The following is a 24,854-nucleotide window of genomic DNA, read 5'->3' as shown; positions in this document are numbered from 1 at the left end:
CTCGTTCCATACAGGGCCCAGCGAACAGCCAACAGATGGTAGTGGATTTTCAGTAACAGTCAGCTTGGGCTGGATTGGAACCGGCAAACTAGAGGTAAAAGGCTCTAATAACCCACTGCTGAGCCCAGGAGCCATTAAGCTCTCCCCTCCTCAACTCTCTCCTGTAATCAGGTGCTCATCTAGTCTCACTAGGGCCTCTGAGTTGGTGAGAGCTCTGACGCCATAAACACCAGGTTTAGGTGTGTCCAGAGTTGGTGTGCTCCTGGCTGGTTCCCTGGAGAACTTGCCTAGCTCAGAATCACATTTGTTTTGTTTCTCCCACAGATGAATCAGGAGATGAAGAGTCAGTCTCTCAAACGGATAAGACAGAACTTCAGAATACCCTGCGGACCCTCTCCAGCAAAGTGGAGGATTTGAGCACGTGCAATGACCTGATCGCCAAGCATGGCACAGCTTTGCAGCGGTCCCTCAGTGAGCTGGAGTCCCTCCGATTGCCTGCTGAGAGTAATGAAAAGATCAAGCAGGTCAATGAACGTGCCACGCTCTTTAGGATCACATCCAATGCCATGATTAATGTAAGTGCAAACCTCAGACCATGTGGCCCCTTGGTCCCTTCCCTGACTAGAATATAAACTCCTGCATAGATGCTGAAATTGGAGCCTCTGTAGCATAGAACATCAGGCTTCGCTTCACTGCGCCTGGAACTAGAATTACTAAGCTCGCGGCTTAAAGGGGAACAGGGCGCCCAGATGAATCGACCCCTTGTGTCCTGCTCAGGTAGACAGAAGAGCTACAGGGGGGCCTGCCTTGCTTGTGTGTATTGGTCTAGAGCTGAGTAAACTGGGCTGTAGATCAAGTGTGAGATGAAACCTTAAGAAGCTTGAGGACACTGTTCAGTCTCACCACTTGCTTTCAGAGGTAATTCAAGGTTACAAAGAAAAATCCTTTCCGCTTTGGGGACCCTTCTGTAAGGTGGGGAGAGGGCAAGGTTGGAGAGTTTCCTATTGCAGGTGGATCTTGTTGGGAGAACGCTTCCACTGCTTTGTTAGGTGACAAATACTAGGGAAATACAGAATAGCTCTGTTACCCTTTTAGGACCTCCAGACACTGCGTGGTAAGTACAGCTTGAGCATGGAGATAAAACGGGGCAACTAGCCTGAGAAGATAGCTTGTTCAGGTTTCACTTAAGTGTTAGAAGGATTATGGGGAGGAAGAAGATTCTTGAGAAAAATATTTGGGTAGTTTTTTTCCACTTAAATGAAATGAAGACGTGGTGAGATATGGTGAAAAATGACTAGATTTGCCATTAGAGGACCCAGGTTTGAATTCTCACTCTGCTCCTTACCACCTCTGTGACTTTGGACAAGTTAATTTCCTTCTCCAGGTCTTGGTTTGTTCATCTGTAAAAGGAGAGAGTTGGATGAAAAGACTTCATGGTTCCCGTCCCCTCTAAATTCTGTGTATCCATTTATTTCATGGGGTCTCTGTGTACAGTTTCAGAAGTATTCTTAAGAAACATGCTTAAAACTAGTTTAATTCAATTTAGCTTCTAAATACATGAATTTTTCTTATTAGCAGGAAAGCTGTAAGTGGTTTCAGTTATTCTCTTCTTTACTAAATAGATGATGCTGGTAACTTAGATTTTCCTATGATTTTTTTTCTAAAATGTTCAGCAGATACCGTAGATAACCTCATAGCTAGAATGCCTCCCACCTGCTTCTGACCTGGTGAATTTTTGCATTAAAAAAACAATTCAGATACCACCTCCTCCAGGAAACTTTCCATGATCTCTCTGGTCAGTAGTGACCTTCTCCTTCTTCTCCCATAACATTCTGATTATACTTTTATACTGTATAAATATAGTAAGAGTTGGCACAAGGACTTTCCAGACATGAGCTCATCTGCTCCTCATGATGGCCCTGTGAAGGGGAGGAGAAAGCTGAGGCTCAGAGGAGCCCAGTGACTTGGCCTGGGGGCACTAAGCATCAGAGGCAGCCTTGGGGATTGGAGCCTTTTCCCAGCTCCCATTCCAGAGCTCCTCTCTCTGTGCCGTCCGTCTGCTGTTACTCTGGATTATGAGACTGTAAATGCCACGAGGCCAGAGACTTTGTATTTCCTCCAGTCCCTAGGACTCTTCTGCGCATGTAGTAGGAGTTGAATAACTGTTCACTCTCTCTGACTCCTCGGCCCGTCATCTTTCCTCAGAACAACCTGTCTTCTGAAAAATATCCTCTAGCTGCGTTAGTTCTCTTGTGACAAGTTCTCCCCCTATAAGAAACGTAAGTGCTTAAGTCAGTAGGAAGATAATCTCACTTGGAGCTTTTCTTAAAAGAAATGATAAGAAGCAGTGCTGATGACGCGGCAGTGTGCTTCCTTGCCTCTCACATTTATGGCTTGTGTGACTATGGGCAAGTCCTCAAAAGCTCTTAGCTTCTGTTTCCTCATCTGTAAAATGGCGATAATAACACCTGGCATTGTCCGTGTCCCTCTGGCCAGCATCCTCTCTCTTAGGCCACACTGTCACTCTGTTCTTCTGGGTTACAACTGTACGTATGTGTCAGAGCCATCAGAGTGGGGGCTTAGTCTTATTGAATTGTCTGTCTCCCCTAATTTATAACAGTGTTATATGTACAGTAGGAGCTTAATTCATGGCCTAATCAAACGAATAATGTAGATACAATTCTTTATGAACCCTACAATTTTGTTTAAATGTTGGATATTGTAAGAGTAGAAAAATCTCCTCTACACCTAGACATTGTTCAAAATCTAAACGAAAGCACTCTTAAAATTTGCTCAACATTCTCTTTTATTTTCATCTTTTCTCTCAATAACATTCTCATTTGTATATTGGACTCCATGGGGATTATTATTTCTTCATTTTTTTTAAGCTCTGGTAGTTAGGTGCTTGTATGTCCGATTCAGTAGCAATATGGCAAAGTCCTGGGACAACAGGGATGAGCAGCTGTCCAGCCCTGCTCTGAAGGAGGTCCTGTGTTCCGTTGTAGGGAAAGGGGCCAAGGCATGGACACAGACTAGTATACAAGGTGGGGATTGATTTAGGCAGGGGAGAGATCCAGGCAAAGACTGCAGGGAAATTTTGAGGAGGGAAAAAATCCTTTGAGTTGAGGGTGAGGGGAACTGTCAGGGAAGGCTTCCTGAAGGTGGCAGTATCCAAGCTGGGCCATTGACAGTTTGCTTTGCTTGTTATTCTCTCTCTTCCTGGTCTGCCCTCATCCTTTTCTGATTTTAGTACTCTGTGAAATGCCCTGTGCTTATTGTCTATGTGCCTTTTATTTCCCCACTTCATGATAAATTAGAGTCTGTGTATTAAGATTTCCATGTTTATAGCAATGAAACTGGGAAAATATATTGAACTGAGAAGCATTATCACAAGGACGAACAGCATCTTTAGAGCTGTTTTCTGGGTTTTCAAACCTTTCTGTTTTGTTTCTTTGTAAAATAATGGACCTGGACTTCCAAGATTGCCGGATTTCTGAGGTCCCTTTCAGCTCTCATATTCTTCTTCCAAATTGGTCTAACCAAGGTGAAGGTGACCTGATCTCAAGAGATGATCCTTTTGTGAACCTGAAGTTTGAAGCACCGAAGTTTTCTTTTTCTCTCAGTTGTCCTTTAAGACTTGATTCCCATCCCTTTATTAAGTGAGAAGGCTAGAAAATAGAGAATTTTATACTTTGAACTCTACCTAGGTCACCCTCAAATCTAGAAGTAATGAGGTATCTCCTTAAAGCAAGCCACAAAGCATCATCTTCTCTGGGCCCCTTTGGTCAGATGTTCTTCCCTGCTTGCTGCAGGGTTCTTCAGCCTTAGCCCTTTAGCTCTCTCTGTGAAGAGCTGATTACTCTTGTCATCTTTTCATTTCTCTGTTTGCCACATGATCCCATCTGCAGGGATAGATGTCATCGTTTATGATGTCAGAAGTCCCATGGCCAGGCTTGCTACTTACTTGGTATTTCTTTGGTCCTTGTGACTGTAAGAGCATCAACAAATAGAATCTCCTGCAGAAATGTTCTTTTCTCCTGGATTTGACCTTGATTATGATAGGAAGGTGGCTGTCATTGATCCTAAGGAACAGTCATTTGCCATGACTGGCCAGGGTAAAATTTCTCAGCATGGGAGTCATTTACTCCGTGGGCTCTTAGGAGATCAGATGAATGACCTTCATTCATTCTGTTGCCATCCAGGCCTGCAGGGATTTCCTGATGTTGGCCCAGACGCATAGCAAGAAGTGGCAGAAGTCTCTGCAGTATGAAAGAGACCAGCGTATCCGCCTGGAGGAGACTTTGGAGCAGCTAGCCAAACAGCATAACCACCTGGAGAGGGCTTTCCGAGGTGCCACAGTGCTGCCAGCAAGTGCCCCTGGCAGTGCCGGTTCTGTGAAAGGTAAGCAGTAGGCCTGTGGTGGCCTCTTGGACAGGCCTGTTGCCTCCCTTGGAGGCTGTCTGCTGCTACCAGGACACAGAGCATGTGAGCCCTTGGCTCTAGTGCCTCTGCCCCATTCCCTTTGTTTCTGTACTGCACATAAAATTGGTGTGATCTCCAGCAGTCTGGCTTCTGCCTTTGCCTTCTCTTCTCTGTCCCTGCTTGCTGTGTATAGTTGGCATTTAAGAATGCTCAGGATATTGGGAAAATGAAGATAAAGAGTGTCAGCCTGGCCTTCCCCTTGCAGATCAAATCTGTTCTGGCAAAGGAGACATGAGCGACGAAGACGATGACAATGAATTCTTCGATGCTCCTGAGATCATCACCACGCCTGAGAGCTTGGGCCACAAGTAAGTCCATCTAGGCTCTCGGCCCCTTGGGACCCAGAGTGTCTGACCTCCGCGAGGTCAGAGGCTTCAGTGGCAGTAGGTTCGCCTTGACATTGCTGCCAGGAGCTGGGCCGGGTCCTTGGTAAGTGGCTGCTGTGTGTCAGCTTTGTGCATCGCTGTAGCCCGCTCTCTGCCCACAGCTCTCACTTTGGTTACTTATTTGTTAAGACATGTCTCTGAAGTCCAGCAGCCATTTTGCTTTTGAAAGATAATGCCTAGAGTGAATAGGAACTTGACAGTTCTAATCCTGCTCTAATTCTCATGCTTTTTCCATTCACTCAGACGGACTGGCAGCAATATCAGTGGGGCCAGCAGTGACATCAGCCTGGATGAACAGGTAGCTCTCCACTGTGAGAAGGGCTAGTAGCAGATATTGGGCAGGGACAAGGTTGTCAGGGCTCTTCGAGGGGAGCTTCAGGTGGCGATTCACTTGAAAAGAGTTAGGAGAAGCTCAGAATTCCCCCTTTTTTCCCCAGGTTAGGGAAGAGGGTTGCTTTTTTTATTCCTTGGTGGTAATTGCCTGGATCTTATCTTGCCCCCAGTATAAACATCAGCTGGAAGAGACAAAGAAGGAAAAAAGAACACGAATTCCCTATAAGCCAAACTACAGTCTCAACTTATGGAGTATAATGAAGAACTGCATTGGAAAGGAGCTCTCCAAGATCCCGATGCCGGTGAGGCTCTGGCTGTGTGGGTAGACTGGCATCATGGCAGTTTGCACAGGTTTTTGTGGGGAGGGATTTGATCTATGGTCAGAGAGGCAGATGGCACAGTAGAAAAAATGCAAACTTGGGTCAGGAGAGACCTGCCAGTCCCAGCTGCAGCACACACTAGCTCTGTGACTTTGGCTGAGTCACTTGATTTCTCCAAGCCTCAGTTTTCCTCCTCTGGAAAGTGGGCATAGGAATATTTGTGCTACCTGCTAGACCAGGCTGTTGTAAGAAAGCACTTGGTGAATAACAGGGCTATAGAAATCGGAGTAGTTGTGACTGTCAGCTGAATGTAGCTCTAGGGGGTTCCTGTCTACTAGCAGGGAGACTAGACTTGCGGCAGCCCTTTCATGGCTCCCTTTGCATGGGCAGCAACGTGGAGTCACCTCACCTCCTCATCAGAACGAGGATATTGGGCCTCTGGGGGTCGGAGCAGAGAGAGGGTGAGAGCCCAGGACTTGAGTCCACATTCAGTGGCTGCTGTTGGTTTGGTTGTAATTCGGTTCAGTTCAGCTCAATAAATACTTTGTGTAAAGTGCAGAGGCTGCAGAGATGAAACATGTGGTCCTTTCCGTCAGGGTTTATGTTCTACTTGGGGGAAAGCACAGCAGTGTCTCTGCATATAAACATGGGATAGTGTAGAGCTTGCTAATGGGGCAGATTCTGACACATCTAAAATAAGCACAAGCCTTTCGTGAAAATACAGGACTTTTCTGGGTTTGGAAATAACTTTTCCTCCCCCACTTGCTCCCAGAGCCCCTGGTGCCACAACTGTGAAAGCAGAGGAGAAAACTGGGAGCTTTAGAGACTGGACTCTGCAGTGGGGGATGGGAAGAAGAGCTGACCTGTGTAGTGGCCAGCTGCATGAAAATACTGTGCCCTCCCCACCCTGCCCAAAATTGTGGACTTGGCCAATGCTTATGGAATTCAAGGAATCAAGAGTCTGGGATTCATCATTAAGTTTGAAAAGTGCAAATGTTCTGAAAGGCTTATTGGGCCATCGATGAGTCATACCTCAGCATTACTTTATTTACAGCTTTTTTGCATCTCCAGTGAGGGAATCAGAATTGGGGAGGGGACAGAGGAACATGTTGTGGGCATGGAGTAGGTGGCAGTTTTGACTCCCCAAAGGAAAGTAGCAGGGCATAGTGCAAGGGCTGTAGGCTAGGAAAGAAGCTCTGTAGAGGAGGCAAGTACAAAAAAAATGGGAGGGAGCCCAAGGGAAATCCCACTTTGAAGTTTTGCCCAGGGCTGGCCTTGGCCAGAAAGCTGCTGCTTCCTTGTACTTTGTGTACCATGTCATCACTTATTTCTAGCCCTCAGAGCTTAGGCTAGTTCTATATAGCTTAGTCATATGAGCTCAGTAGACTTTAGTGGGCCATCCTGGAAACCTAAGCACCATTTCGAATATTGTTCCTATGGAAAAATGCAGACCTCTAAGTAGCCAGCTTATTTTAAAGCTGCAAAAACAATTTCAAAGATCCCTTTGTAAGTCGGGGACTTCCTGTATCTAAAACTAAGTCTCTTTTACACTTGGCTGCTTGAAAAACCCTATCTTCTTTCCAAGTTCTGCAGGTGTGTTCATGTAAAAGTGTGTTCTTTGCTAGTCCCCTGCTGTGAGTTGTGGCTCCCTCCCCAGGAGAGAGGAGGCACTGATTTTCCAGGCTGGTCTTAGAAATGAAGCTTTGGCCAAAAGGTCTGTGCTCCTCTGTTGCTTTGACTAGCGCTCTCCACCTCTTCCTATCTCCATCTGATAGTTCACCTGCCCAGCATATGCCTTGGTGGGTGTGCTGAGCACATTCTGCATTTTTCTTCTTCTCCTGCCAGGTGAACTTTAACGAACCCCTGTCCATGCTGCAGCGCCTCACTGAAGATCTGGAGTATCATGAGCTGTTAGATCGAGCTGCAAAGTGTGAGAGCTCCCTGGAACAGCTGTGTTATGTGGCAGCTTTCACCGTGTCCTCATACTCCACCACTGTCTTCCGTACGAGCAAGCCATTCAACCCACTCCTGGGAGAGACCTTTGAGCTGGACCGACTTGAGGAGAATGGCTATCGATCCCTCTGTGAACAGGTAAAGGGCCTTGTAGAGATGGCACGGGATGTTGGGCCCTTATGGTGGCCTCTTTACATGGAGGAGAAAAGCTTCATGGTCAGTGGAATGACTTGCCTTCTTGTGTTCCAGACTTTCAGAGCTACCTGTTGTATCCTGGTCTTTTATACTTCCCTTTAAGATGTGATGTGTGATGATTGACAGTCTCATGAGTCCATTTGCTCTCCTGGCTTATCAGCATCAAGAATAGTTTTGAGTGTTGCCTTTTGGCAACCTGATATAGTGCCCCTGGACAGGCAGGCCTTCCTAGCTGGGACAGCAACGCTCCCTGAGGGAGACAGGGAGCAGTGTGGGCTGGTCATTTCGAAAGATCACCACTGCCTTGTCTGCCATCTAAATATCCCAGAACATGAAACTGAGAGTCAGTACCCTACCAGACCACTGGACTTGCTTCCAGTCCAGTCTCCCACTTCTCCCTCTAGCAGACAATACTGAGGGTAGAAATCACATCAACACAGGCAACTACTGCTAGAAAGTGACCACCCAACAGTAGATGAGCACAAGAACCCTGAGGATGGCAACCCTCCCCCCTGCCCCCAACAGTCCTATGTCCAGCCTAGCCCTTGAAGGAGATGCTTCCTTTGGAGAGGGAGCCAAACACCCCTGCCAACTGCCAGCTAGCTGCTTCCACAGGGCAGGTAGGTCAGTGTAGCTGAGGCAGCAGCAGAACACCCTGAGAGGGAAAACAGACTGTGGCATGTGTCCTTGACCACCATCTCTCCTTGGACTCTGTGCCCTGGAGCCTTGGCAGTGGCCATGCTCCTTCAGCTATCAATGTAGAAGCTGCTCCTGCTGTTTCTGCAGTCACAGCTGCTGATGACCCAGAAAAGGAAATTTTTGTTACCAAAATTTTTGACGTTGTTCAATGGCTTAACATCAGAAGCTGATGGGATTTTATCAGTGGAACCAACCTTAAAGAAAAGCCCTTGCCATCTGCTTTGCTGCTGCATGCTAAGGACAATGGGACTTTTCCATCTGACTGGCAGCTGAAGCTTTCGCTTGTGCTGTTTCTCCCAGTAGAACCAGAACTCCTTGAGAGCAGGGGTCATCTTATTTTTCTGTTCGTATCCCCAGCCTTAGCACGTTGAGAGAATGTAATAAATGCTTCATTTGTTCAAAGAACCTTGGTTTAGAAATTAGGAGACCCAGGCTCTCACCTTGACTGCTGCCAACTAGCTTTGTAAACAGAGTACTTGCCCTCTCCATGCTTTAGTGTGGTCTTCATCTGTAACATGCTCAGTTGGATTAGATGCTCCCTAAGGTCTTAACAACACAAAACTTCTGTTCTCAGTCATGCAGAGAGGCTTTTCCCACTCGTTTCTTCCTCCGTAGTTTTCTTTCCCTTTTCTTCAAGGTAAGCCACCATCCTCCTGCTGCTGCACACCACGCCGAATCCAAGAATGGCTGGACGTTACGGCAGGAAATCAAAATCACCAGCAAGTTCCGCGGCAAATACCTGTCCATCATGCCCCTTGGTAAGGCGCACCCTGTCGGAGAGCGATCTCAGATGCCTGTGCTGCCGGGATGACTAGAGTGCTTGTACAAGTTAGACCGAGAACTCGAGCTCTGAACCGCCACTCATTTTCTGTTATGAGAGAGAGCCCATTCTTCATTCTGCCCAAATAGGGAAAGAAAGCAACTTTGTTATTACCTTTATGTTATGGTCATTTTTGTTTTCCAAAATCCATGCCTTTTATTTCTTCTGTTGGTGATGTGTTAAGGCTATTTAGTTTTGCTCAGTGTTTTCCAAATTACAGAGCAGTTTCTTAGAAATGCTTAGTGATAGCTAGCCTTCTATTCTTTTCTCTGAACCTAAGACTAAAGAGCCGCAAAAAATGTCTCTTTAAGCTGATAAAGAGTTCCTAATCCCTTCTTTAGTTCGGTAAGTCCATACTACAGGCCCCCACATAAGGGGCTTCCTGAGTGCTTAATGCAGGGATAGGTATCTTCTGGATTCAGGTCCAAATGAGCCTGAGTAGGACCTGTAACAGTTGGCCTTTAAGAGTCTGTTTGTTTTCTGAGATGAGGTGAGTTTGCTCATTGTTTATGATACTTGGGCTTAGTTCATTTCTGTGTTGGGCCCTTCAGCTTTCCTTCTCTTTGGAGTATGCTTCAGGAAAGTGGAAAAAAGGCTTCTAAAAGCCCTGTTATTCTATATGATTAGGTTTTTTTTACACTCTACTATTTCCTGAATTTTTAGAGTACTGTTCTACTCATGAGAGTTCCACAGAAAGATTTTTGGAAGCAGCTGTTAGAGCTGCTTATTCAATTTTACAAAATGGACGTAGCTGGTTCCTGGAAGTTAGATTAGTGCACAAGGCTCCTGATGCCATGTCTCCTCCTCATCCCTTCCCCCTTTCTGCTAGGGACTGTGAAAACATGTAGGTTCTGGCCCACTTGAAAGCGACTGCCTCACCACAGCCCCTGTGCCTGCATCTCAGAGAGTTGCTGACTAGTCCTAGGTTTCTTTCACTTGGAGGATGGTGGCAGGGTGGGCTGTGCTGTCTCGAGACTTCCACAATAATTTTTTCCCTGGTGTTGTTTTCCATAGACTTGATAGTAGATTTCCAAGGTTACCATTCCATTAAAATCAGCAAGTGCTTGCTATGTGCAAGATACTTGTGCTTGGGACCAAGAATAGAAAGGAAAGAAAAATGATTGCTCCTGCCTTCAAGGAGTTAACATTCTAATTCAGGATATTCCCTGTAAATGGATGAAAAATAGAAGGTGAGAGGGCGCAGGGGAAGAGTACTCATCTGGTTGCCCAGAAAAGACCTCTTGAGCCTGAGATGAGCTAAGGTCAGGATTCTCTGAGGCCCAGTGGATCTGGAGGAAGGGCATCCCAAATATGGGAGACTGAATAGCTTGGGCACTAGCACAGAGCTTGAGGGGTGATTTTGGAGGACCAGTAGCAAGGATATTTGGTAGGCCATAGAGTGCATGGAAGGTAAGGCTGTGAATTAAACCTGGCAAGATAGGCAGGTGCCAGATTGTGAAGGGCTTTGTAAGCCAGGGTGAGAAGTGTGCATTTCACCTGAGAGGCAATAGGAAGCCAGTGAAGATTTTTGAGCAGGGCAGTCTAGATGTCTGCTTTAGGAAGATTGTTTTGGCAGCTGTCTTTAGGACAAAGGGAGAAAATGGAAGCAGGGAGACTAATCAGGATTTTGTAATAGTCCATGCAAGGGATGGTAAGTGTCTGAACTGGAATGTTGGCAGTGAAGTTGGAGATAATTAGATGGATACAAAAGGTGTTATGGATGTTGAATTTACAATGCCTGGAAAATGACTATATGTCAGGGGCGAAGGAGGGGAAAGGTACCAAAGGGATTCTGTGGTTGTGTTCCTAGGTGGCTAGAAAGCTGGTGGTTGTGCCCTTGGGAGAAAGAGGGATATTTGGAGGCGTGCCAGGTGTAGAGAGGCTGATAAGGAGGTCTAGTTTTGGACATGCAAAACTTGAATATGGAATCTCCAAGTGGGAATGCCCAGGAGGGCATTGGTATGGGTCTCTGTCAAGGGTGAGTTGAGGACTGGGTATATTGATTTGGGAATCATTTGACTAGGAGTGATCATTGATCTCATGGAAACTGATGAAAACAGCTCGTTAGCTGTCACTGGGGTAGAGTGAAGGTATTTGGGAGTTGAGATGAATGAACCTGGAAAACAAGATGTATATGCTTTGGGTTTTTTTTTTTCATTAATTTATTTGTTTACTTTTAGTTTACAAGATTCAGTTCCACAATCCCTTGAGTTTCAAATTTTCTCCCCCTTCCTCTCCTCCCCGCCCCCATGGTGGCACGCAATCAAATATAGGATCTGCAAATACCTTCACATTAAACATTAGTCAGGTTGTAAAGAAGGATTATAACTGATGGAATGAACAATGGGAAAGAAGAAACAAAACCAAGCAATAAAAAGAAAGAGAGCAGGTAGTTTGCTTCCATCTGCATTCGGACTCTGTAGCTCTATCTCTGGATGTGGACATCTCTTTCTATCATGAGTCTTTTGAAGTTGTCGTATAACCCTGCATTGCTGAGAAGAGCCCAGTCTATCAAAATTGGTCATCATACATACATTGTGTCTGTAATTGTGTACAAATTTCTCCTGGTTCTGCTCTTCTCTCTCACCATCAGTTTATATAGGTCTCTCCAGGTTATTATGAAGTCCATCTGCTCCTCATTTCTTATAGCATAATAGTATTCCATTACATTCATACACCACAACTTGTTTAGCCATTCCCCAAATGATGGGCATGCTCTTGATTTCTAATTCTTTGCCACCACAAAAAGAGCTGCCATAAATATTTTTGTACATACAAGGCCTCTTCCCACTTCTATGATCTCTTTGGGATACAACCCTAGAAGTGGTATTGCTGGGTCAAAGGGTATGTACTTATTTATAGCCCTTTGGACATAGTTCCAGATTGCTCTCCAGAATGGTTGAATCAGTGTCCAGCTCCACCAACAATGCATTAGCACTCCAATTTTTCCACATCCTCTGCAGCATTTGTCATTTTCCTGTTTTGTCGTCTTAGCCAATCTGATTGGTGAGAATATGGTACCTAGGAGTTGTTTTGATTTGCATTTCTCTAATCAGTAGTGATTTAGAGCATTTTTTCATATGCTTATAGATATCTTTAATTTCTTCCTCTGAAAACTGCCTGTTCATATCCTTTGACCATTTATCAATTGGGGAAGCTTTGGGTTTGTTTTTTTTAACTAAATTTTATTTTATTTTCAAATGAGAATCTGGATTCACACAAGGATTCTCTTTGAGTAGGGACTGTCTACTGCCTTTCTTTGTGTCCCCAAAATTTAGCACAGTGCCTGGCACATAGTAGGTGCTTAATAAATACTGACATTTTGAGAGGACAGTTGTTGCAGTAAAGTTTTCATTTCCCAAAATTGGAGTCAGAGAGTCTGTGTTCAGATCCCAGCTTTATAACTTCACAATTTAATATCCATGTGGCCTTGGGCAAGCCACTGACATCTTTAGGCCTCATTTTCCTCATGTTTAAAATGAAGAGGTCAATATACCAAAGTAAGGTTAACATGGCTAAGTGATTTAGAAATAAAGGGTGACATAAAATAAGTAAGTTAGGGAGCATTGAAAATTTTACCTTTTAGGTCTATGGATAAGGAAGAATTTGGGACCAAACAAGGGATAGTGAGGATCATGAGAAGTAAAATGAATAATTTTGATTAAATGAAATGTAAAAGTGATTTACAGCAAGTTTCTCTAATAAAGGTTTCATTTCCCAAATATGTAGAGAACAGCAAATTTAATAAAAACAACAGCCATTCCCCAGCTGATAAATGGTCAAAGGATGTGAACAGGCAGTTTGCTGGTGAAGAAATCAAAGCTATCTATAGTCACATGAAAAAATGCTATAAATCACTATTGATTAGAGAAATGTGAATCAAAACAACTTGAACGTACCCTCACACTTACCAGATTGGCTAACATCACAAAAAAAGAAAATGGTAAATGTTGGAAGGGATGTAGAAAAATAGGAAAAGTAATGCATTGATGATGGAGTTGTAAACTCATCTAACCATTCTGCTGAACAATTTGGAACTATGCCCAGAGGGCTATGAAAGTATGCATAACCTTTGATTCAGCAATACCACTATTAGCTTTGTACCCCAAAGGGATAAAAGGAAAAGGACCTATTTGTACAGAAATATCTATAGCAGCTCTTTTAGTGGTTGCAAAGAACTGGAAACTGAGAGGCTGCCCATCAGTTGGGGAATCACTAAACAAGTAGTATATGATTGTGATGGCGTACTGTTGCTCTATAAGAAATGACGAGGAGGGGTGGTTTCGGAAAAACTGGGGAAGACTTATACGAACTGATGCCCAGTGAAGTGAGCAGAACCAGGGCATCCAGGTGGCACTGTGAGTAAGCGTGCTGGTCCCGGAGTCCAGAGACCCAGGATCGGTTTCGGGCTCAGATACTTAACACCCACACAAAATAACTGACCGTGTAACCTTGAACAAGTTACTTAACCCCAATTGCTTTAAAAAAAAAAAAGGGATGAGAACCAGGAGAATATTGTCCATTGCAACAGAAATATTGAAATGATGGGAAAGACTTAGCTACTCTGATCAAGACAGTTCCAAAGGACCCATGATAAACAGTAGTGGTGTCTCCAGAGTGAGAACTGATGAGCTCTAAGTGCAGATTGAAACATTTTTCACTTTATTTTTCTTCCTTTTTTTTTTTTTTTGAAACATGACTGATATGGAAATATTTTGCATGATTTCACATGTAGAATTGTCATCATATTCCTTGCCTTCTTGCCATCCATTAGATAGGCAGGTGGGAGAGAAATTTGGAGCTCAAAATTTAAAAAAAAATGAATGTTTTTTTTTTTTTTTTAAGTAATCGGGGTTAAGTAACTTGCTCAAGGTTACACGGCCAGGTGTTTTTGTGGGGGTGCCGAGTATCTGAGGCCAGATTCAATCCCAGGTCTCCCGACGCCGGGGCCAGCGCTCTTACTCACTGTGCCACCTGGCCGCCCCTAAAAAATGAATGTTAACAAAATGAGGGGGGGCTGAAGTAGAGGACGCCTAAAGGTCCCTTTGAACTCTGAAGTCTGTCACACTGTGAATTTAGTTTTGAGACTTTGTGCTTTATCCCTGGGGCAGCTGATAGGCACAGTGGATAGAGTGCCAGGCCTAGAGTCAGGAAAACTCCTCTTTTTGAGGTCAAATCTGGCCTCAGATACTTATTAGTTGTGTGATCTTTGGGCAAGTCACTTAAGCCTGTTTGCCTTAGTTCCTCATCTGCAAAATGAACTGGAGAGGGAAATGGCAAACTTCTCCAGTATATTTGCCAAGAAAACCCCAAATGGGGTCATGAAGAGTTGGGCCCAATAGAAAACGACTGCACTACCACCCTAGAACTGTCCCCTGTAATTTAGCTACACCACCACCAGATGGCAGTAGTGTGCCATAGTCAGTAGGTCTAAGTCCAAAGGCCTGTCTGTGTTCGTGGCAGGAGATTGGCACTTTTCTGGCTCCCTTCTCTGCTCCCACCTTTTCATAACATCCCAAAATAAACTTCATAGGAAGTTAGTAAGCTTAGGTTTTAGATCTGTGCCCTCCATTAACTGGTTGTGTGAGCAGAGCAAGCCCTGTTCCTTCTGGGGTTCTCTTTGTTATTTGGGAAGGGCGAAAGTTGGATGGAGGATCTCAAAGGTCCCTTTTGCCTAGAAAAGCTACAACTTATGAAATCCAGAAGAGGAGAAGGAGGAGGAGATGGTGATAAAGAAAGGGGTGGCATGATTTCTTTGTGGTCACATGCCACTAACTGGCAGGGCTGGGACTAGAAGTCCCCTGTTATTTCACAGTCTCTGCCCATCCCACTGCTGCACACTGACTTCTTGATCTGTTAGATTTAATCTTTCCCCTTTCATTACCTTTGACATTCAAAAGCAGAAATGTCTGTATAGAGGCCAGAAAGTTAGGATCCCTTCTTTAATTCCCACTGCTGCTCTGTGAATAGTTTTCAGTCAAGATTTATAGATTGTCAGAGGATTTTTCAGCAGATTGCATTTCATTCAGTTAGCCATTGATTGTGCATTTCTCATTGAGCTCCTAGTTGCATGGCTACGAGACAGAATTCATCATAGCAGCGAGGTGCCTGCCCACAAGACAATAATGCTCTCTTAAAGAACAGATTCAAAAAGCACAAAATAACTTGTCACAGGCAGGAACATGATCAGATTACCTTTCTATGACAATATTGTGCCAATTGTCTATTATTTGGATAGTAATCTGTGTCTCTGTCTCCCTCCAGGTAGCATCCATTGTATCTTCCATGCTACTGGTCATCACTACACTTGGAAAAAAGTCACCACGACCGTGCACAACATTATTGTGGGCAAATTGTGGATAGATCAGGTAAGCTAAGGTGCCCACAGAGTCTCTAATGTTTAGAGGTCTTCTGTTTAGATGTAGCTTTGCAGAGAAATATGAAAGGTAAATGGAATTGGCCCACAAAGTTTCTATTAGTTAATGTGTTATAGGTGGCAAAGTAAATAAAAAGCATTGCTTACCACTGATAAAGGGAATAAATTGAATACACCTCAGAATTGGGAGGGGAAAACCCTGAGTATGAATTTTGATTCTATCACTTACTAATTCTATGACCTTGGACAAATCGCTTGACCCTTCTCAGTCTCTAGTTTACTTCTCTGTAAAAACAAAACTAGCGTGATTGCTAAAGTCCTTTCAGATCTAAGCCTAGTTTGTGCTGAAGACTACATTAGAACTCTATTATAAAATTCATTCATTAGGCAAATATTTATTGAAAGTATATGGTGTAGGGGCGGCCAGGTGGCTCAGCGAGTAAGAGTACCGGCTCCAGTGTTGGGACGACCTGGAGATCAAATCCCAGGCTCAGACACTCAGCACCACACCCAGAAATAACTGGCTGTGTAACCTTGAGCAAGTTACTTCACCCCGATTGCTTAAAAAAAAAAAAGTATATGGTGTGCTAGACGCAGTCCAGGACTGCAGAGGTGTATGAGACATGGGTCCTGTTCTTGGGGAACGTGCAGCCTGCTTAAGACATAAGACAAGCTATAGAGACATGAAATTTAAATGAAAATATAAGCTATCAGTACAGGATATGTCATGAGGCAATATATGATTCAGTGCTGTGTGGAAAGACTGTAAGAGGCTTCACTTGCGTTGGAATGGTTAGGGAATGCTGCTTGGAGGGAAGAGCAGTTTCCTCAAGCTTGGCTTGAGATGGGTAGGATTTGGGAGGGTTGGTAAGGTTGGAGTGAGCATAGACTGGGAAGGTGAGAAATGAGCAGGGTGTCTGCTGGCATCAGTAGAGAGACAGGCTGGACAAGGGGGATGGGAAGTATGTGTATCAAGGGAGCCAACGAGGTGTCGTTGTGAAAACAAGCTTAGAAACCTCAGTTGTCACTTTAATCTGGAAATCCTTGCTACGGGCCTGCATTATGTTGCCTGTAAGCTATGGATAGCCACTGTGGGATGTTTGTTTCTCATATATCCCTGCTCTACAAAGGGTCCATCTTGTCTCCAAAGTGACTTAGGTGAGAAACAGAAACTGATTAATTCTGAAATGTATAGGTTGAAGAATGAATGGTAATCACATTTGAGATTTGACATGTGTATCAAGTACCTGAATCTCATTCCTCCCCCTCCATAGTCTGGTGAGATCGACATTGTGAATCACAAGACAGGAGACAAGTGCAATCTCAAGTTTGTTCCTTACAGCTACTTTTCCCGAGATGTGGCCAGGAAGGTAAGAGAAGGGAGAATCAGAATTATTCTGTGAGCTCCTGTGTTTGCATAACCTTTTCACCTGTACCTTTGATCCCTTGTTTTCCTGTCTCTTCTGGAAACTTCTGAGTTGATCATTTCCCCTCCCAGTTCTTTCTTTCCAAACAGGTATTTCTTCTCTACTGAAACTGGGTTTTTTTTTTTATTTTTTGTAGTTTATTTTTTTTTAATTTTTTAGTTTACATCATTCATTTCCACAAGATTTTGAGTTACAAATTTTCTCCCCATTTTTCCCCTATCCACCACCCCAAAATAGCAATCCCACTGAATATCTCCTCCCCCAATCTGCTCTCTCCCATATCTTCCCCCATTCCTCCCTCCGATTTTCCAGTAGGGCACAGTGGATCTCTATGCCCCAGTGCCTGTATATCTTATTTCCTGGTTACATGTAAAATAAAGATAATAATAATAATGATATATATTTTTTAAACATTTGATTTTAAACCTTTGAATTCCAGATTCTTTCCCTACTTCCCTCATCACCCACCCTTACTGGGAAGATAAGCAGTTCAATATAGGTTGTACATGTGTAGCTACACAAAACATTTCCATAGTGGATATACTGTAAAAGACTGACTATATTTCCCTCCATGAAACTGTTCTTTTCAAGGTCACCGTTGGTCTCTTAATTTGACAAATCCAATGGCTTCTTTTCAATTCGTATCAATAGAACTTGACATCGTTGATCCTTGATTCTCTTTGGATCTGCCTTTGGCCCTCAGACTGGAGGGGTAGAGGACAGAGCAAAGAACTCTGGAAGGCTCCCTCTAAAGAGGGCTCCCAGACTAACCATCACTCCCTCACCCTTGGGCGCTTTCCTGGGAGCCTTCTCCTTTTAGCTTCCTTTTGTGTATGGTCTTTTCTCACTAGATTGTAATCTCCTGGTGGGCAGGGACTTTCTTTTGTCTAATATTTGTATCCCCAGCTTTTAGCATAGAGCCTGGCACACAGTAGGCACTTCATAAGTGCTTACCGACTGGCTCTTCTGTTTCTGGATGTGTCTCTTAGGAAACTTCCCCATTCCTCTGTACAGACAGTAACCTCTGCATATATGTATCTATCTCTGGCTGCCTCTAACGTCATCTTGGGCCCTGATTTCCTCTCTTGAACTTCTCTTCCCCCATTTTTTCTTATTTTCATTTATCAAGCATTTTTTTCTCCCTCTTATTTTCTCCAGCTCCACACGAGAGGCGAAAAAAGAAAAACAAAATCTTTGTGATAGGCAGAACAAATTCTGAAATTGCCCATGTCTGAACATGCATCTCATTCTGTATAATAGTCAGTATTATTAGGAGTTGGGTAGGATTCATAATCACTGGACCTCTGGAATTGTGACTAATTATTGATGGAATTCTTGGTAGTATAAATTGTCCTGGTTCTGTTCACTTCACCCTGTATCAGTTCATACAGGTCTTTCCAGGTTTCTCTGAAGTCATCTCCTCATATACCATAATTTATTCAGCCATTCCCAGTTGTTGGGTACCCTCTTAATTTTTGCTTCTTGCCAACCCAAAAAGAACTGCTCGAAATATTTTTGTACACATGGGACGTTTGCCTCTTTCTTTGATCTCTTTAGGGTAGTAGTATTGCTGGGAAAAAAGGATATGCACAGTTTGATAGCTTTTTGGAAATAATTCCAAATTGCTTTCCAGAATGGCTGGAGCAGTTCACAGCTCCGTTAATGGTGCATTGATGTTTCAGTTTTCCCACATCTCCAGTATTTGCTGTTTTCCTGTTTTGTCAACTTTGTCAATCTGGAGTGTATGGTGGGACCTCAGAGTTGTTTTATTTTACATTTCTCAAGTTATTAGTGATTTAGAGCATTTTTATATGACTATTATCAACCCAATTGGATTCCTTCCACCAAAACTGCCTATTCATATTCTTTCACCACTTGTAAGTGGGGAATGGCTTTTATTCTTATCCTAGCACTTAGCACAATGTCTGGCCTATAGGTACTTAATAAATGCTTACTGAATGACCAATTCACTAAATTAAAATCAATTCCTTATATATTGAGACTTTTATCAGAGAAACTTGTTGCAAAGTTTTTCTCAATTAACTTCCTCTCTTCTCAGTTGCATTGGATTCATTTGTGCAAAAGTTTTAAAATTTCATATAATCAGAATTGTTCGTTTTGTCTGCTCTGATCTTTCTGTCCTAGTCTGGTCATGAACTCTTTCTGTATTCACAGATCTGACAGGTAATTTCTTCTTTCTTCCTCTAATTTAATGTTTCCCTGTTTCTAAAAGTCTTCTGAACAACTCCACCGGGATGTCCCATGGGAACTTCAAGCCCCACCTGACTAAAATAAGTGACAATTTTCCTTTCAGAACTTATTCTCCCTCCTACTAGACAGTGTCTTTCCAGTCATGCAGGTCAGAACCTTGGTTGTCTTTGATTCTTTTCTCTCCCTTCTCCTTCACATCCACTCACTCAGACATCTCCTCTTTCTGCCCTTCCTGACACCCCCTCACATTTGAAATGACTTGCTCTCCAGTGTCCTCTTTCCAGTTCATCGTTTGCACAACTGCCAAAGTAATCTTCCTAATGTACAGGCCCAGTGTTGGTACTCTCTGTTGAAAACATTTCTGTTGCTTCCCACTGACTATGGAAGAAAATGCAGACTCCTTAACATTCTGTTTTCCTTCCCACACAGTCTGGCTTTCAGCATGCATCTCCAGATTTATTTTGTGGTGCTCACCTTAATCTACTCTCCAGCAAAGCAGGACTTTCTGCTTCCCTATCTTATTTAAATGTAAGCTTGAGGGAACTGACTTTTTGTTTGTTTTGGATTTATCCTTAGCGCTTAACTCAGGGTCTTGCACTTAATAAATGCTTGTTGGGTTGACCAGTCTTGCCTTCTCACCGGGTCCTTTTCTGCACACCTTCCTTCAGGGCTGAATTGAAACAGAATCCTTCCCTTTTCCTAAGTCTGCTTTGCAGTATATACTGACGAAATGGTTGCTGTCTTCCTTGAGACCTTCCTTAAGTCCCTTGTACATGATCTGCCCTTCTCCTCCACCCCACTGAGGTGATTCCTCCCTTCCCAGTCTGTCCTTCTCTGACCTATCCTATGCATATATTATAATAATGTACCATCTTGTATTGTAGTTATTCCTATATATGTCCAATCCCAAACAACTTAAGTTTTATGAGATCTGCAATAAAGTTTTTGTGAGGTCTGGGTTATATTTATGTTTATGTCCTTGGCAACTAACAAAGTACTTTGCATATGGTAGATCTGAGCACCATTAATGAACAAAAGTTCATTTTGAGAATGAAAAGCAATTGATTACTAACCTAGGATACATGAACTTCAAAAAACTTTTTTGATAACCTTTTTCCGAGTATAGTTGGTTTTCTTTGTAATCCTCTATATTTTCGTTTATACACTTAACAACATGATTTTGAGAGCAGGTCCATAGGCTTCCCAAGATACCTAAGGGGTCCAAAACACAGAAAAGGAGAAAATTCTTTGGTCTAGAATCTAAAGAGAAATGGGGGAGGGGGAAAGGGGAGAATTTGAAGGAGAAATAACTTTTCTAGACTTTCATACTATAAAGCAGTGTTCATCAAAACTATTTGGTACTGGTGGAAAAATAAAAAAAAGTGGATGAATCTGTATAACAGACTAGATGAGGAAGAATCAGATATTGCAAAACAGTTTGGTAGAAATTAGCCTTTACTAACATCTTATACTGAATAAGTTCAAAATGGATGTGACCTGAGCCTAAAAGTCATAAGCATAAAAATAAATAAGAAAACCAGATCAGTTACCTTTTTCAGTTATGGTTAAGAATCGAATGTGGTAATTGCAAAAGGTAAAAGATAATTTCTACTCCCCGAAATTGAAATGCTTTTGTACAAACAAAATCAGTGCAGCTAAACTAAGAGAAACAGGAGGGAAAAAAATCTTTGCAGCATATGGTAAATACTTAATTTAATGTTTGTTGAATTAAATACCATTATAGTGAAAGATCTTTTTATGATAAAAAAAAATGCCAGGCCCCATTTAACTTGGTTATTATTGAGATTGTTGTGATTTTGAGTTATATCCTATATTATAGAATAATTTAGATGGGCCTGTGCAGTTTATTACAATGGTCCTGTGGCTGTGTTCTTCCATATGAATTTGGAAAAAGAAATCAGTAATTGAAACCATGAGTAACTTCTCTGTGTCCCTGCTTTACATCCTTGTAGGTCACAGGGGAAGTCACAGACCCATCAGGAAAAGTACACTTTGCCCTCCTGGGAACCTGGGATGAGAAAATGGATTATTTCAAAGTTCTCCCCAGCAATGGGGATAATGGGGGTGACGGTCGGCAAAGAAGCCACGAATTAGAAGAAAGCAGGGTCATGCTCTGGAAGAGGAACCCCCTGCCGTGAGTATGCTCCTCAAGCCCTATCCTGGCCAGTGAGGCACTGGGCTGAGAGGAATAGGCACAACTTCCTGGCCCACTTTCCACCTTCACTGTCAGGGGAAAGGGGCTGAGCAGGTCAAATGGTAGATCACAAAAATGGTTTTCATTTTATTTGAATTTGTATAGTGCCTTTCTGAAAAGAAAACAAAATCCCCTCATGATCTCTTGGCTGCCTCTGCTACTCATATAGGGTTGATACTTTCTAATATCAGTTCAGAGGTCATCCTGGTGGGGGGGAGGGGGAGGGAGAGGTGGGGCACTGTGTGATAGTATGGGGCCAGAATTTTCAGAACCATCTCTGGGAGGAAGTTTCCTAACACCTGGTCCATGAATGTCCCCCAGGCAGAGAAGACTAGAGAGCAGGAATTGCCACACTAGTTTAGGGTGAGGTTATGAACACAGCTGGTCAGATTTTTAAGACAATGGCCCTCAACAGTAAGACTGGAGACAGTTCAGGACAAATAAGCCACAAGTCTTAAGTACTGTAAACATTTAGTATTATTCTGAGTTGGAATTAGAGGGAAGTGGAGAAGGTCACCTCACGGATAGAACTTGGCCCCTCCCTCCTGGAAGTTTGGATGCCTCAGCAGAGTTTCCCACAGACACCCTGAAGAGTCCGATCTGATTCAGAGAGACCAGGCCAGGAGACACTTGTATTCTCATCTTGGGAAGTGCATGACTCAGTCCTGGAAGCTTTCATCTTGCTTACTTGGCCTTTCTGCAGCCCCCTTACCTCTCTGCAGTGGAACCTTGCCTCTGATGTCTCCTTGTCTTTCTCTCCCTCTCACCCTAGGAAGAATGCAGAGAACATGTACTACTTCTCTGAGCTTGCCCTAACGCTCAATGCATGGGAGAGCGGCACAGCCCCCACGGACAGCCGCCTGAGGCCCGACCAGAGACTGATGGAAAATGGCCGCTGGGACGAGGCCAACGCAGAGAAGCAGCGCCTCGAGGAGAAGCAGCGTCTTTCCAGGAAGAAGAGGGAAGCTGAGGCCGTGAAAGCCACTGAGGATGGTGAGAGGAACTGTCCCTGCATCGTCAGAGCAGAGATGTTCCAGCTTGGTGCCCCACTGACTCCACCTTGTTCTCTCTCTTCTTCCTAGGCACTCCATATGACCCTTACAAGGCCCTGTGGTTTGAGAGGAAAAAGGACCCTGTTACCAAGGAGTTAACCCATATTTATAGAGGAGGATACTGGGAAAGTAAAGAAAAACAGGACTGGAGCTCATGCCCAGACATTTTCTGAAATTACAGGAACAAGAGGGAGGAGGATCAGAGGGGAAGAGGACGAAGGTTGGGAGAGAAAGCCAGCCGTTCTGACTTCCTTACCTAGTGCTTTCCTCCAGGTTGTCTTTCTTAACCAATCATTTGTTCCAAAGCAATCACCAGGAGCAGAAGCCCTGGGGGTGGTGATTGATTGGCTGTGCTGCCTTATCTGATCGAACCCAACGTGGACATACTAGATACCCGTGTTTGTAAGGGAGAGGTTGGGTAGCCGGGAGTTAGCATTATTTCATACCTGCAGGTCTCTGTCTTTGACTCTTCCTCCTCCCTTTTACCCCATTTAAAATTATGCCACCTCTAGTCCCCTCCTAGCAACAGAATCTTACTCAGCCAAGAGACATGTGAGGTGAGTATGTGGATTAGAGGTATCTTGGTGCTGCCAAGAGCTAGCTCTGATAGAAGTTCCTTTTTTAAAAAATGCCAGTGAGAATCTCTGTGGGCGGTATCCATAACGACTGCACTTGAGGCTTGGGTGCCCCTCTTTAATGAGAGTTCACCAAGGCGGGGTAAGTTTTAGAGGGCCAGGGGGCATGCCATGCATACCCCAGAGCTGGCTGCAGGATGGGAGTACTTAGTGGAAGAGTTTACTTGTAAGTAGAATGGGGGCAGCTCCGAAAGCTTCTTTGTTGTTGGGAGTTTGTCTTCATCCATGTAGAGCTCCCCTCAACTACTCTCCATCTTTTGGGCTACCAAGCAGCTGGCTGCCACTTCAGCCATCAGTAGGAGCGGGGGTAATCCTCAAGGACGATAGTACTTGTAACTTTTGGGGTTGCTTGGACTTCTGCAGCTGAGAACTTTTTCTGAGAAGATAAGGGCCAGAGCAAGACTTCCAGCCATTCTGCTCTCTACATCACTCCTCACTCCCACCCCAATTGCCTTCTGTGCTTCAGCTTTCTCTCCTGGCAGTAGGTCACCATGGGGGTCTGTGTTCCAGTGTGGAGCAGGACTTTGCCTGTTTTCTGACATATTTCGGAATGGGAGAGACAAGGAGTAAATGATCTCTGGAATAAGTCTTTCCACCATCTGTCTCAAGCCCCATGGACTGGAGCCACCTCTTGAATAATTTGTTAAATATCTGTATATTATATATATGTAGAGAAAAATCTAATTTTTCTGTTTTGATTTTCCTCCCTTCCATTAAGAATCTTTTCTTTTTTAATCCACCCCACTCTGGGACTCTTTGCATTGAGCATATATTGATGTAGATTTCATGTTCAATTTTCCCACCTCAGCTGAGGCAGGAAGATTTTCAAGCTGGTCAGGATCATGTGTGGGCTGTTAGGGAGCAGGGGAAGGTTCTCACGGCGCATTTCATGAGGTGCCCATAATCTCTGAACACTGGTAATGCCCTTATTGTCCTGCTCTCAAAATCCCATTCTCCACTTCTCCCTCCCCCGTTTGGAAGGTCTGCACTATGAGGCCCCAAGAGTGACTTCTAGTTGCCCTTGACCTCTGTCCTGGAAAGAAGACCAAGGCAAGGTCCCCAAAGCACTCCATGGGGGTGTGAGAGATCTGCTGCTGTTTTATTTTGTGTCCTTTGTCTCCCCTGGAAAACCTTCTGCATCCTTTCTCTTCCCTCCCCCACCCAACACCACCCACCCTTGGTTGAGGATCACATTGAGGTGCCTTCCTTATATGTTTTTGTTGGTGTTTTTGATTCTGTTCCTTAACAAATGAGCCTCAGCCAGTGGGGGTATTGGCTGGGGAGTGTTGGGGGTAATGGTGTGTGGTATAGGTCATTCCATAGGAAACCACCATTCCATTGAAATGGAATTCATGCTGGCTCAAGGACTTCCCTTGCTTCCTTCCCAGCTTTGACGGGCATAACAGAAGGGTGGTTGGAGGACTTCTTCCAACACGTCCCACTCCCAGAGCAGGGAAAGGTTAATGTACAGGAGATGGATCAAGTAAGTGGTTTGAGAAGAAGGCTACAGAGTAGGCAGGCCTCTGCGACACCAGCCCCATGGCCCACCTCTTCCCCTGCTGCCTGCATTCTATTTCCAGGTTTGGTACCGAATCAGAACCCAATTCCTGCCAGTGGGAGAGGCTTCAAGTCCTACAGGTGGAATAAAGGCAGATTTAAAACAAAACAAAACTATAATTATATTTTTGGGTTTTTTTGCATTATTGCTTTTTTCCAAGAAAACAACTAAATTAAATAATTTTTAAAAAGT

At 43.9% G+C, this 24,854-nt stretch overlaps 1 protein-coding gene across 1 annotated transcript in view; it reads left to right on the top strand.

Annotated features, from left to right (window-relative positions):
• Positions 1-24,854, top strand: part of OSBP (oxysterol binding protein) — a 31,790-nt gene extending 6,936 nt beyond the window's left edge. The window contains exons 3-14 of the mRNA XM_069108062.1: positions 325-575; positions 4,203-4,401; positions 4,688-4,790; positions 5,112-5,166; positions 5,372-5,503; positions 7,367-7,612; positions 9,006-9,126; positions 15,453-15,556; positions 16,839-16,934; positions 21,176-21,357; positions 22,190-22,410; positions 22,500-24,854. Of these exons, the coding sequence (XP_068964163.1) occupies positions 325-575; positions 4,203-4,401; positions 4,688-4,790; positions 5,112-5,166; positions 5,372-5,503; positions 7,367-7,612; positions 9,006-9,126; positions 15,453-15,556; positions 16,839-16,934; positions 21,176-21,357; positions 22,190-22,410; positions 22,500-22,642 (1,853 nt within the window). The 3' untranslated portion in view covers positions 22,643-24,854. The remainder of the gene's footprint in view (positions 1-324; positions 576-4,202; positions 4,402-4,687; positions 4,791-5,111; positions 5,167-5,371; positions 5,504-7,366; positions 7,613-9,005; positions 9,127-15,452; positions 15,557-16,838; positions 16,935-21,175; positions 21,358-22,189; positions 22,411-22,499) is intronic.

The sequence above is a fragment of the Petaurus breviceps genome, unplaced genomic scaffold (assembly GCF_028583685.1).
Source record: "Petaurus breviceps papuanus isolate PSGF00001 unplaced genomic scaffold, PetGlider_PUasm1.0 90330, whole genome shotgun sequence".
Classification (NCBI taxonomy): Eukaryota; Metazoa; Chordata; class Mammalia; order Diprotodontia; family Petauridae; genus Petaurus; species Petaurus breviceps.
Note: the sequence above shows the minus strand (reverse complement) of the source record. Positions and strands in the feature narration are given on the sequence as shown.